The 14,061-nt window shown below is 38.2% G+C and overlaps 1 protein-coding gene across 1 annotated transcript in view; it reads right to left on the reverse strand.

Moving 5' to 3' along the window:
• CTSC (cathepsin C) overlaps positions 1–14,061 on the reverse strand; it is a 59,783-nt gene that overhangs the window by 24,697 nt on the left and 21,025 nt on the right. Inside the window, exon 3 of the mRNA XM_007956481.2 lies at positions 7,808–7,974. Coding sequence (XP_007954672.1) covers positions 7,808–7,974 — 167 coding nt within the window. The remainder of the gene's footprint in view (positions 1–7,807; positions 7,975–14,061) is intronic.

Genomic DNA, 14,061 nt, shown 5'->3' on the forward strand with positions numbered 1-14,061 from the left:
ATGTCTCCTTTTTTTGGTATTTTCACGCAAATTCTTCTGCTAATTGGGGTTTAGTCCAATTCTGTATCCTTCCCTTCAAGGCTCAGGGGTCCACGATTATCTTCTGTGTCTGTGTTAATTGGTTTCCCTTTTCTTTGTTGAAGAGGGTCTGTGCAATCCTTCTGCCTAGTCTGCCATCTTGCCGGAACTCCTTAAATTGCTTCTGCAGACATAAATTTCCAAATATAGAGGCACGCATCTCAATGAAGGAATTGTGAAATCAACATGCATTCCCAGGAAACAAAAGGTCAGGATGTGAATAATCTGCACATAGGAGGAATGCGTCAGATGCAAATAATTTGTTCTTAGGAAGAATGTGTGTAACTGAACCAGCTGGGCACTCAGGCACTCAAGAAGGTGGGAATCCATCCATTCCTAGCCAAATGGCTGACCTTTACATTTTAAAAGACTTCAAACTGAAACTGATACCATTAACCCCCACACCTTTCCTTTGTTCTCTCTATATATAGACCCCTATCTCTGCTTGATCAGTGGAACACTTTGTATTGTTTGTACTTTGTGCTGCCCTGCTCAACGTGTATTATTCCTCAATAAACTATTTTCTTTCACTCCTAATAGAGTACAAGATTTTCAACACTGACATTTCTAGTGTCAGAAGCAGGATTTCATAGGTGCTACTGGAGCTCTGGTAGCGTAGTGCCTAAGGCACTTGACTACTAACCAGAAGGCTGGTGGTTCAAACCCACCAGCCAATCCTCAGAAGGAAGGTTGGGCAATCTACTTCCATAGTGATAATGCCTTGGAAACCCAAAGAGGATTCACTATGAGTCGGGTCCAACTCCACGGCACATAACAACAACAACAAATCTTGGACTATCCCAGAGGCATTTTTGGATAGTGACACAGTACCACTAAGTTGCTTTAGGTTCTCCACCTCCATAAATTCTAAGGTATCTCCACCTCCATAAATTCTAAGGTAAGACTCTTCTCGAATCTGAGCTCCATTCCCTTGTATTAATAGCTCTTTGAGTTTTAGTGTTAAATATGTCCTGGTTCTTGCAGATAAAAGTTTGCTTTGCTATAACTAATACAATAAAATGGGGAATGCTGTATCTGAAAGAGATTTGGACCTACTGGGACTTCTCTCTACATGAACAAGCATTTTGATCCCTTAATGTGCATGTTCCTGTTTGTCCAGCATAACCTCACTTGGAACAGTTTGTAAAATCTGTGGCCACTTTTGGGTACTTGCCAGTTGGAAAGACTAGTATGTTGAAGGCCTAAAATAACTGAGTAGCTCTCTAGCCAATATAATAAATTAGGTTCAAAAAGAATGAAAGCAGGTTTTGTAAAGTTGTTGTGAAGGACTCCCAGAGTCTTTGTTGTTGTTATTATGTGCTGTTGAGTTGGACCCAACTCATAGTGATCCCTCCTTGGGTTTCTGAGGCAGTATCACTACAGATGCCCAACCTTCCTTCCAAGGAGTGGCTGGTGGGTTTGAACCACCAGGCTTCTGGTTAGCAGTCAAGTGCCTTAGGCACTATGCTACCAGAGCTCCTCCAGAGACTTTAAGCTGCAAAAATATGTGAGCACAAGCAAGCATGTTAGATGCCCTTAAGGCACTTACCACTGACAGATAGATTCCATGAAAAGATAAGCTGGGATATGAGATGGGCCAGAGTACTAGGCTGCCTACCAGCCACCAGAAAATTCTCATTTGACAAAAGCACAATGTGAAACAAGATACTGACCAAACCCTATAGCAGATCTCCTGCAAGGAATTGTATTTTTGACTCTAGAAGACCAAAGTTTCAACCTATTCTTTGCATCCTTGATAAATGAGCCTGAATTTCCCACCTACTAGGAAGCTGATTTAAAATTTGGGTTCAAAAACACTATAAGCTGAATATATTTTAAGTAATTTAAGAATTTCAGCAATCACTTTGGGAAAATGAGTTCCCATTTGCATTGTCTTTTCTTTCCTTAAGGGAACTTTTGTTTGATGCTCAGGTTTTGTTGGAGGGTCTGATATGCCTCCGTCTGAGACTCTGGCAAGTTAGTAAGTTTTATCTGTAACCTGTTTTTCTGTTGAATTGGGTTGATCTTATCAAAGAATTGCTGTAAACAGGGAGACAGCTCAGGGGGCAGGAGTGCATGGAGGGATGGACACAGGGAAGAGGTAACTATTGGGAGGAAGTGGGAGGGGAGCTGTTGCATTGGGGTAAATTGTAGTCAATGTCATGAGACAAAGTGTATGTGAACTGTTCTATGGAAAGTGAATTTGCTCTGTAAATTTTCACCCAAATCACAATAAAAAAGAAAAAGAAGAAGAAGAATCGCTGTATATACTTTAAGAAACTAAGTTCTATATTTCCTTTATGTTGAATATGCCTAGTTTTTGAGCTGGCCTTGAAAACCAGTAAATTTATGTGATTTTCTGTCTCATTTTGTTTTGAGTGTGTTTTTTGTCTATAATGTTGTGTTTGAGTTTCTGTCTTTTATCAGGTTGCAGCCCATGGCTGGCAACTGCTTTATTTTCCCCACCACCTTTAATCTCAGTTCTTTCCTCATTCAAGGAAAACAGTTCCATGTACTTGTCTTATGATCTGGGCTTTTAGTAGTTATGCTGAGAAACTTTGTTATACATTGGTCTATTTGAAAAGTGCACTGAAATAAAGGTCAAATTATTTAAATTCTCCAAAGGATCCTATAAAGCAAGCAAAAGACAGGGTAATGAAAATGTGATAATTTCCTACCTCTGGATAGTATTATTAAATTAGATTATAATATCCTTTCAAAGATCTTATTCTGATTGTTTTAATGATAAATAAGTGCTTATATAAATTAAACAGTGATAATATTCCCAGGAATTAATGAAAATAAATTCATTCTGATAAAGTTTTATGTCAACTTTGAAAGCAAAATCTTAAAAGCAAACCCTATCTAAGTAATTTACACTAGATATTGTATGAATTATGTTTTATTTAGGAAAAAGGAAGTAATTTTTATTAATTATAGAATGAGAAGAGAAAAGGCTAAATTGTTTACAAAGAGAATAATAATAAAATTATTAGAAGGAAAAGGACTTAATTATCTCTAATCTTTGAAAATACTTAGGCCAACTAAAACATACGTAGTAAATGAATTGAGATTAACTGATTCTTTTTTGATAGAAAGCCTTTGAAACTCACACTGCTCCAGAGAAGGTTTTGAAAAGACTCCTCCCAACCAGGTGAAAACCTCTTTAAGACAAAAGATAATAAGAAAAATGATGTAATAATACAGTTAACAGAAAATAGATGGATCCTCAATGTAAAAAAACAAAAACAAAAACTGTTAGACAAATCTAAAACATAAGAGAAAATATAAGAAATGGTAAAGGTTTTAATGGAAATAAATATAAACTATTTAGACAAACTTCACTTATGTTTTGTAGTATATGTTGTTGTTATTTGCCGTTGAGTCGGCCCCAACTCATAGCGACCCCTCCTTGGGTTTCTGAGGCAGTATCACTATGGAAGTAGGATTGCCCAACCTTCCTTCCGAGGAGTGGCTGGTGGGTTTGAACCACCAGCCTTCTGGTTAGCAGTCAAGTGCCTTAGGCACTATGCTACCAGAGCTCCTTTGTGTAGTACATAATTTAATTTCTACGTAACTTACTGATATTAAATTGAGTTAATGGATGTTATAATTGATGCTTATAGGCTCTTAAACTTTTATGCCACAGACAATGCATAAATAGATATGTACACATAGATATCTATATGTTGTTGTTGTTGTTATGTGCCGTTGAGTCAAACCTGACTCATAGCGACCCCTCCTTGGGTTTCCGAGGCAGTATCACTACGGAAGTAGGATTGCCCAACCTTCCTTCCGAGGAGTGGCTGGTGGGTTTGAACCACCACCCGTCTGGTTAGCAGGCAAGTGTCTTAGCCACTATGCTACCAGAGCTCCCTATATATCAATTTATATATATACTTTCTTTGTGACATAAAAAGATATACAGAGATATATGAAGATCTATAATTAGAAAATAAAGACCTATATATCTATATCTGTATCTATATGTAGATATCTTTCTATCTGCCCATCTATAGGGTCTAGAAATAAATGTATTCATTTTTGCACTTAAAGGTTGTATTATGAGAAATATGTAACAAGGAAGGAAATTTAAATGGTTTATTGAAAGGGAAGTTGTTTGATACGGTCAAAATTCTTATTTACTGAGGCTAAAAGGTTAATGGTTAATTTTTGAGAATTGTTTGGAGTTTTAAATGTCAAACAGCACATAAAGCAAAGAATTGGGTAACAAAATTTCTTTGATTACTGGGTTGGAGAGTTAATTTTATTCTTTGTGCAAAAGACCTTAAAGGCAACAGTTTCAAAAACCAAGCCACATTGCTGTAGGAAAAAAGTAAAGGTTTTTACCTTTAAGATATTTGGTCAAATAAGTCAACTGTTATTTCTGGGTAACCTATAATAAAATTCTGATAAATTTAAAATTTTGTACAAAACCACAAAAGATTTGTTTCTGTTTTATAAAAAGAAAACTACTATGAATACACTAGGAATATGCTAAGAATTACATAAAATGAGTTACCAAATCAAGAGAAGTACAAAATTTTCTTTGAAGTTAAAATTTATCTATCAGTAATGTCTGCCTGGTATCAAAAAACAAACACATAATATTAGGTCATAAATTATTTCAATTGCTAACTTGGTTGCAACTTTGTTTCTTTGAATCTAGCATCATCAAAGATGATGATTTTAACTGGAAATTCACACCATTTATTTATGGAATTTTTATTACTATTCAGATATTTAGAGATTTGATAATTGTGGCATATTCTTGGTATATCCTGACTGTTTGATATTGTTCTGAAGATTATTATATGTTATATCTGAAGCTATTGAAAATAAGGTTAATCACTCTGTTTAGAGACATTTTTCTAAAGCTGTTTTTTTAATTGACGTTAATATAAGAATTATTATCATTAGTTAATCATAGCCATTTTAAAGTTTGTAATCTGCAGATATTTCCCCTTGCTGATTCACTGAAAATGCTTGACTAAAATATTTCAACAAAAATGGACTGCATCAGGCTCATGTGGATTAAAATATTTCAAACATGGATACCACTGGACCAAATCAAGATTCCTCAAATTCTTATATAGAAGCAGATGGAGTTTTCACATTGCTGCTGATCCAGAATTGCATGGAATCAAAATTAATTACATATGACTGAGTCAACTAAAAGAATTAGCATATTTTTATGCAAATAACCATGCCTTCTATGTTTGTTTGCTAACAGCTCTCCCCACCCCCCATCCCCGCCACTGGGTTGTTGTTGTTGTTGTTTTGTGCCGTCAAGTTGGACCCGAGTCATAGCGACCCCTCCTTGGGTTTCCGAGGCAGTATCACTATGGAAGTAGATTGCCCCATCTTCCTTCCAAGGAGTGGCTGGTGGGTTTGAACCGCCAGCCTTCTGGTTAGCAGTCAAGTGCCTTACACACTAAATGCTACTATGCCTTTTTTTTTTTTTTCTTTCTACGTGTTGCTATAAAAAATTAGCAAACAGCATTTACAAAAATACCTCCTGGGGAAGGGAGTGGTTAGCAAACAAACAGAGAGGATATGTTATTTAAATAAACATATAGTAATATAAGGCTTACAGGAATATTGCTGACATTCAATGTTTCATTTTTTAAAATATAAAAATCAGCTATTTCAGTTACTAATAACACTATGCTCTGGTAGCATAGTGCCTAAGGCACTTGACTGCTAAGCAGAAGGCTGATGGTTCAAACCCACCAGCCACTCTTCGGAAGTAAGGTTGGACAGTCCTACCTCTGTGGTGATACTGCCTCGGCAACCCAAGGAGGGGTCGCTATGAGTTGGTTTCGACTCAACGGCACATAACAACAACAATAACACTATGATGGCTATAAAATATCCTATGACAAAAGCTTTTTCTCACCTACTGATTCTTGCTATTTGACTAGCCCAAGCAGCACATCTTTGTTAGGTGGCTCTAACCTTGGGCTTGGCTCGCACCTGGATGAAATAGTAGATGTATTATAGGATTGAGCTGGATCCAAGGTTGAATATTAACTAAATTACATCTTCTAGCTGATACCCTTTGTAGAACTCATTAATCTAGATCTGCATTTCAGTATTATAATCATTTAGCTTCTATTTTTGTACCTCAAATGGCATTAGAAGATGTTATAGCACATGTCAATGTTTTGAATAAATATATTCAGTGTTTTAAATGATTCCACCCATGGACTCCAAGAAATGAATACTGAAATGACTATGATGAAAGAAATTGTTCTTCAAAACCAATGGCCCTTGACATCTTTACCACTGCACAGAGGCACCTATGTCATATTAAAGCTGATTATGTTTATATTCCTGTTAATAGTGCAAATATTATTCACAATATTTCCCATATGTAATCCATGGTGTTGAATCTCAATGATTCTGTTCCTTTCTTAACTGATATTATAAATAATTGGTTTTCTCCTTAGAGTGGATAGTGAAAAAATTGCAACTTTATTTTGTAATGTTTATATTCTTCCTCATTTCTATTACTGTAATTATAACATGTTGTTTTGTGTTAGCTCAACACATTTTATTCATAAAATACTGCAATTCAAAACCATTTAACCACTCACATAAAATCAAGCCAGTTCAAAGGATTCCATCAGTTATTATGCTGTTTAATCACATCCTTTTTGTCTTCGTGGGCATGCTTCATCTTGATCTCTATTGTTCTATCCTGACTGAGAAATGCTCCTCAAATATGGTCTTGTCTGGCAGATGTTCACCAAAAACCTACTCATCCTGAAGATGAGGCCTATTACCTTGGCAGGGACAAGAAAATAATTTTTATTAACCAAAGTTCCTCAAGAAAATAGAAAAAGTCCTTGCAGGAAAAAGGATACTCAATTGTGGGTCATCAGCACCCACTAGCAGTGGCTTGATCAAAAGGGGGAATGTGCAGACAGAAATTTTCAAACATGGAGGCACTCATCTCAGAATAGTAATGGAAGGACCAACATACATTCCCAGGAAACAAAAGGTTAGGATATAAATAATTTGCTCATAGAAAGAATTTGTCAGGATGCACATAATTTGTTGCTAGGAAGACTATATGTCACTGAACCATCTGGTGCCATTAACCCAGGTGGTAGGTAGCCTACCCCTTCCTAACCAAATGACTGACCTTTACATTTTAAGGGACTTCAAATTGAAGTTGATCCTATCAGGTACTAATTGCCTGCCTTACCTTTGTTCACTGTGTATATAGACCCTTCTCTTCACTTGAATGGAGGAGTACTTTGAATTTTTGTAGGGGCTCTCGTAGCATAATGCCTAAGGCACTTGACTGCCCAGAAGGCTGGCAGTTCAAACCCACCAGCCACTCCTCAGAAGGAAGACTGGGCAACCTACTTCCATAGTGGTACTACCTCAGAAACCCAAGCAGGGGTCACTATGAGTTGGGTCCAACTCGACAGCAGTTGAGTTTGGTTTGGTTTTTGGTTGTATTTTTGTGCCGCCCAGCTCAACCTGTCTTATTCCTTAATAAAACTCTTTTCTTTCATTCCTAATGGAGTACGGTATTTCAACATTGATACTGTGAGAAAATGTTCTTCTCTCAATTATATCAGTCAACATATTTTTCCAGTAAAATTTAGTGTATTTTAAGTAAAATATGTATATAATTAAAATAAAAATCTCTAGGAATTAACATATATACAGACTAAAACAAAATAAAATAAAACTTTTGTTTGTAACAACTCACATTTCCTGAAGATTCTTAAGGTGTGCCATGTGTACACTCACATACTCAGAGGTAGATCCCACCTTCTTGCCAGTGAAACATGCCCAATTCTGGCCCAGCACATCATGCACCCACCCTGGCATCGTCTCGTGGCAGTAACTGGTTACCTTGCTGCCCTCTTGTTTGTACTGCAATCAAATAAAGGAAGGAAAGACCAAATAAAATCAGCATCCAACTCTCAGGTCTACTTCCCTCATTAAAGGTATGTTGTTGTTGTTATGTGCCGTTGAGTAGGCCCCAACTCATAGCGACCCCCCCTTGGGTTGCTGAGGCAGTATCACTATGGAAGTAGATTACCCCATCTTCCTTCCGAGGAGTGGCTGGTGGGTTTGAACCACCAGCCTTCTGGTTAGCAGTCAAGTGCCTTAGGTACTATGCTGCCAGAGCTCCCCTGCCCCCCCAAAAAAATACATATATATATATATATATATATATATATATACACACACACACATATATAAAATACATAAATAACATAAATAAATGGGTGTGGATGTGTTCAAATAAAACTTTATTTACAAAAACAGGCCTGTAAGTTTTCAAACTACTAGCTTAAAATGTGTGGGCTGAAATACTTTTTAAGGTATAATTACTTTATTGCTGCTGACTCACTCTGAATTCAACTCATATTTAGTGGCAGAGTTGAAAATGGATAGCCTTAGAATCCAAAAGAGCTAAATTTGAATGCTAGGATTCACCACGCACTAAACTATATGGCCTAGGGTAAGTTACTATAGGCTACTCATTTGTACATGTTGTTTTCATCTTGGTAGGTCAAGACAGTCTGAAGCTCATTTAAATACCTCTAGCTATGAGTCGGGGCCGACTCGACGGCACATAACAACAACAACAACAACAACAGTTAAGAAATAGCCACTAGTGTGAATTTTCAGCTCATCATTCCTCAACTTTCTTCTAAAAGCCCCAACTCAGGACATTGTTGTTAGGTGCCTTCAAGTCAGCTCCAACTCACAGCATCCCTATGTACAACAGAATGAAACATTGCCCAGTGCTGTGCCATTCTCAGTCTTTGCTATGCTTGAGCCCATTGTTGTCAATCCATCTCACTGACTGTCTACTTTGCCAAGCATATCCTTCTCCAGGGACTTGTCTTTTCTGACATTACCAAAGTTGGTAAGATAAAGTCTGGTCATTCTTTCTTCTAAGGAGCATTCTGTCTTCTTCCAGGGCAGATTTGTTCATTTTGGTACTCTATGGTATTTTCAGTATTCTTTGACAGCACAATTCAAAGGCATCAATTCTTCAGTCTTCAGTATTCATTGTCCAGCTTTCACATGCATGTGTGGCAATTGAAAATACCATGGCTTGTTAAGAACTCAAGGAGGTCTGATGGTGCAGTGGTAAGTCATTTGGCTGCTAATCAAAAAGTTGGTATTTCAAACTCACCAGCTGCTCTGTGGGAAGAAGAAGAAGGTATCTACTTCCACAGATTTACAACTTCAGAAACCCTATGAGTTGGAATTAACTCAATGGCAGTAGGTTTGATTTTGGATTAGGAACTCAGGACTACAAAATCTGAAATCAAGCCCTATGTTATTATTAGAGTGTAATGTCAGAGAGGTGTGCTGTGTGAAAAAGTTAATGAATGTTATTTCTAGCATGTTGAGCCATACTGTGCTGCAGTGAATTACTTGGTATGCCTTTTCTAGCCATAGTCTTTGTAAACTCCCATCCAATTACTTGGTGTGACCATGCAAATAAGGATGGAAGTCTAATGTTGGGATTGGTTAGTTTTGTCATTCTGCTAAGCTTAAAATGAGCCCTCCTAGAGGCAGAAGAGGAGCTCTGGTGGTGTAGCGCCTAAGGCATTTGACTGCTAACCAGAGGCTGGTGGGTTTGAACCACTCCTTGGAAGGAATATTGGGAAATCTACTTTATGTGGAGATACTGCCTTGGAAATCCAAGGAGGAGTTGCCATCAGTCTAAATTGACTTGATGACAGTGATTTTTTTTTTTTTTTTTTTTCTGGGAGAGACAGAAGGGGTGTGTGTGGATCTCACTGCCATCAAGAAAGAAGAGATGGAGGTGAAGTGGAGCACATCCTTGGCCCCAAGATCCCTGTGCTGGACCTCATTGGCAGAGACACCCTGAGAAATGGTGGCAGTGGAACCAAGAAATACAAGACAGAGTGGCAGGCTTGCCAGACCCAGAGAGAGAAGGCTGAGTGCCTTTGGGCAGGAGGTTTGCTGGTGGAGTGGGGTACACTTAGGTGTACCTATTGGCAGAGCTAAAAGGCCTTTCTAACACTTGCCTGAGCAGGGCACAGGCCAGGAAGGTATGCCTGAGGGCAAAGCAAAGGGGAGACTGTCCTGATTGAAGAATGGTATCCTGAGTGCATTCCTGAACCTGAATTGCAGCCTGTTACTTCCCTAATAAACTCCATAATCATAAGTATTGTCTGTGAGTTGTGTGTGGCCATTGCAACAAATTATCAAACCCAGCAGAGAAGTAGTGAGTGCCGTGGGAGGGATGGATGGTGTCAGAGTTAGTGAAAAGGTTGAAGGATGGCAGTATGTCTGGCCTTATAGGAATAAGCCTTGGGCTCTTGATGACTGTGTTTCCTCCTTGTGAGATTGGGGAAGGTCAGAAGATGCCGCCCCCATGCCCTATTTCCACATACAAAATTACTATTTTTATATATCAAAACAGTCAACTAATGGTGTCCAACCTAAACTTCTTAGAATTGAAGTAAATGCTTCTCACTGGCACTAGATCTTCTCTTTTCCCGTTGCATGCTGCTAACACAGACCAGGTAAGGTTAGGCCAATGCCTTCCCCAGATGCCGTTTATTTAGAAAGCAGTATGGCAGTGTTTCAAGAGTTCTTGAGATCTACCTTATAGAAATCACTATATATGTATAAACCAAAACTGCCATACACAAATTGGTGTTCATTACAGTAGAACAGAAAAGTGAAAAACAAGAACAAAGACGAATATCCTAAGTGTTCAAAGATAGGATTAAACAAGTAAATTATAATACATGTATATGATGCTGAACATCCATAATACGTTCTGTGAGATAGGACTTTACATAATTTGGCTGTTGTGCGAAATCATGTTATATATAGGTATGTTTGTATATGTTTCATACACATATATCAAAGTAATCCCCCCTTCACAAACTGCTCTGGCTCTCCTTTACCACCTAGAGCCTTGGGGTTTGCAAACTTACACCAGTAATGGCTGTGCCTCTGAGCATGCGGCACTCTCTCTGCAGCCTCAGGGGAGCTTGGTCAGAATCAGAAGCCCTGCAGGAGATGGGGCAGAGCTTCTGAAGCTGGTGTCTCCCCAAAGGCACTGACCTGCAGGGTGACAAGACCAGCACAGACCATGAGCAGTCTCGAGTGACAGCTACAGCTGCCTTGGCTCAGGAGCTGCAAGCCACACACTATTCAAGGGCTGCCGTCTCCCATTCCTGGGCTTCAACTCATAGTATGTCAGTTCTGGTTACCGTGCTAGATTTGTCAAAATGTAAAACACTGGGTCTATTCTGTTTTGCTTTGTTGTTTTTAAAAGGCAAGTAGGAGTTATCCTTGAATTGGCCATTTGCAACCCAGGGACTAACTATATATTAAAATGAAGGAATATTCTATAATATTTTAAATCATAAATGAGTTTATAGACGAGAGGTTGGCAAACTGAGTCTGGAGAAGGCTGGTTTTATTAATATAGTTTTACTGGAGCACAGCTATATCCATTTGTTTACATATTGTTTAAGACTTCTTTCACACTACAACAGAATAGACACCCCAAAGAAAAACAACCCACTGCCATCATCTCCATTCTGACTCAGAGGGACCCTATAGGTCAGAATAGAACTGCTCCATTGGGTTTGCAAGCCTGTAAATCTTTACGGAAGCAGACTGTGTCATCTTTCTTCTGTGAAGTCGCTGGTGGATTCAAATTGCTGACCTTTCAGGTAGTAGCTGAATGCTTTAACCACTGTGCCACCAGAGCTCCTAACAGAAGAGGTAAGTAGTTGTTAAAGAAAGAGTAAAGCCACAAAGTCTAAAATATTTACCATTTGGGTCTTTCAAAAAATGTCTGCCGATCCCTGCTACAGAGAAAGGGGAAATTCTATGACATATGGTTAAGAGGAAAATAGAAAATTTGAATGCAAATTTTTTAAATTTTTATTAAGTACGATTTGTTTGAAAATGAAATTGAAAAATGAAATGGGACTCTGGATGGATTTTTTTGTTGTTGTTACTTAGAAAATGACAATTGTTATTTAAGTCTGTGACATTATATACTTTTAAAATACTCCTTCCTATTCCTTAAAACCATCTGCAGAGTTCATTGGGGGACTGATCTACAAGGGATGTTACAGGTGCTGCCAGAGGATGTTAATTATGATCAGTCTAGGATTATGACAGCACTTCCTGAAAATCATTATTTTAATAGCATACTTTGTATTTTTCCAAGTTCTTTCATTTATTTATCAAATATATCATGATAACAAAGTAGTTCCTATGCATTGTGCAAAGTGCTAGACATGCAGGCTAGACATGAGTAATGATGGGGCCTCAGTCTTTAACGAACCAGAACTCAATGAAATAAATGTATAAATAATTCATTGCAACACATTGCAGTTGGTCGAGCTAACTGTGCTTAGAGAAGCCAAGAAAACTTTTCTATTGAAACAGAAATCTAGATCAGTTGAAATGACTTTTCCAAAGAAGTTAGGGGCATTCAGGTTGGAAGAAATGAGCCCCAGGTTTCTCATCAGCATGGTTTTGCTCACTTCCTCGACACAACTTAGTCATAGTTACAAGCACGATGCCTAACCCTAAGTGAACTTGCCCTCTGAGAGAAAGGATGGCCCATTATTTTCAGTGGACAGGGAAAAATATCACTGGAGCAGAACTGATTTTCCCATAATTCTTTATCATGCATATTTATTCAGGGATTCTATATTCATCATCAATATTAGTGAAAGAGGACCCTCCACTTATCTATCACTCTAAACTTAAAAATATTTTGCAAGTTAATCCTAAATTTTAGCAGTTTCAAAAGAGCATAGCAATAATGTAGTCCTGGGGTGAGAGACAGGAAAAAGAGGCCTAAAGGTGATTCTGATTCATAATGACCCTGTATGATAGAGCAGAACTGTCTCATAGGGCTATGATCTTTACGGGAAAGAATGCCAGGTAGGTCTTTTCCCTTGAGGAGCAACTGGTGCATTTGAACCATTGAACTTTAGTTAGCAGCCAAGCACTTAGCCATCACACCACCAGGGCTCCCTTGAAGGAGGTGATAGAACTTGAATTTACAACCAAGAGCTCCTAGAACCAAGCATTCTTCCCAAAACTGCACACCACTTCTTAATATACCCTGTCTTCCTCAAAGAGAGGTAAAAAGGAAAACATAGATCAATTGCTCAATTGTCAAAAATACTGAGGTGGCAATACCCAAAAACTATTCAGCAAACACTTAAACTCCAATTTGCAAAGGGCTTCCACATATATTATTTGAACCTCAAAATAATCCTTGGGATGACAGACATTATTCTTCCTATGAAGAAACTATGGCACTGAAGACTTAAATGGAAGAAAGAGGATTTATGTGTTCATAAGTCATGTAGCCCATCGTCACAGCCACTGTGTTGTGTCAATCCATCTTGTTGAAGGTCTTCCCTTTTTCTCTGAGCCTCTGTTTTATCAAGCATGGTATCCTTCTTCTGGTACTGGTCCCTTCCAACAACAAGACCAAAGTACAAGAAACGAAGTCTGGTCATTCTCACTTCTAACGTTACACTTCCTCCACGACAGATTTGTTCATTTTTTAGCAGTTCATGGCACATTCAATATTCTTTGCCCACCAGAATTCAAATGCATCAATTCTTCTGTAGTCTTGCTTATGCACTGTTCAGCTCTCAAATGCATATGAGGCTCCAGAAAATACCATGGCTTAGGTCAGACGCACCTTAGTCTTCAGACATTAGTCTTAATGTCTCAGTTTTCAAAGGCAATGCATTACAGAGACTCAAATTCTCTCCTGAATCTGGTATTACTTCAGAAAAGTCAATTTTCCTATGCAAACCTCCTTTTACCTATCTGCAAATTTGGGGTGATCTACAAGGCCCAAAAGTTCCCTTCAAGCTTCCTAATTCCATAGTCCTTTTGTCTGTGGCTTTCTTATGTAATCCACAAAGCCAAGTGAAAAAAAATCTCAATTTAGACATACTCCTTATA

Source organism: Orycteropus afer, unplaced genomic scaffold, assembly GCF_000298275.1.
Source record: "Orycteropus afer afer isolate SDZICR_OR568_19922 unplaced genomic scaffold, OryAfe1.0 scaffold00626, whole genome shotgun sequence".
NCBI classification, from domain to species: domain Eukaryota; kingdom Metazoa; phylum Chordata; class Mammalia; order Tubulidentata; family Orycteropodidae; genus Orycteropus; species Orycteropus afer.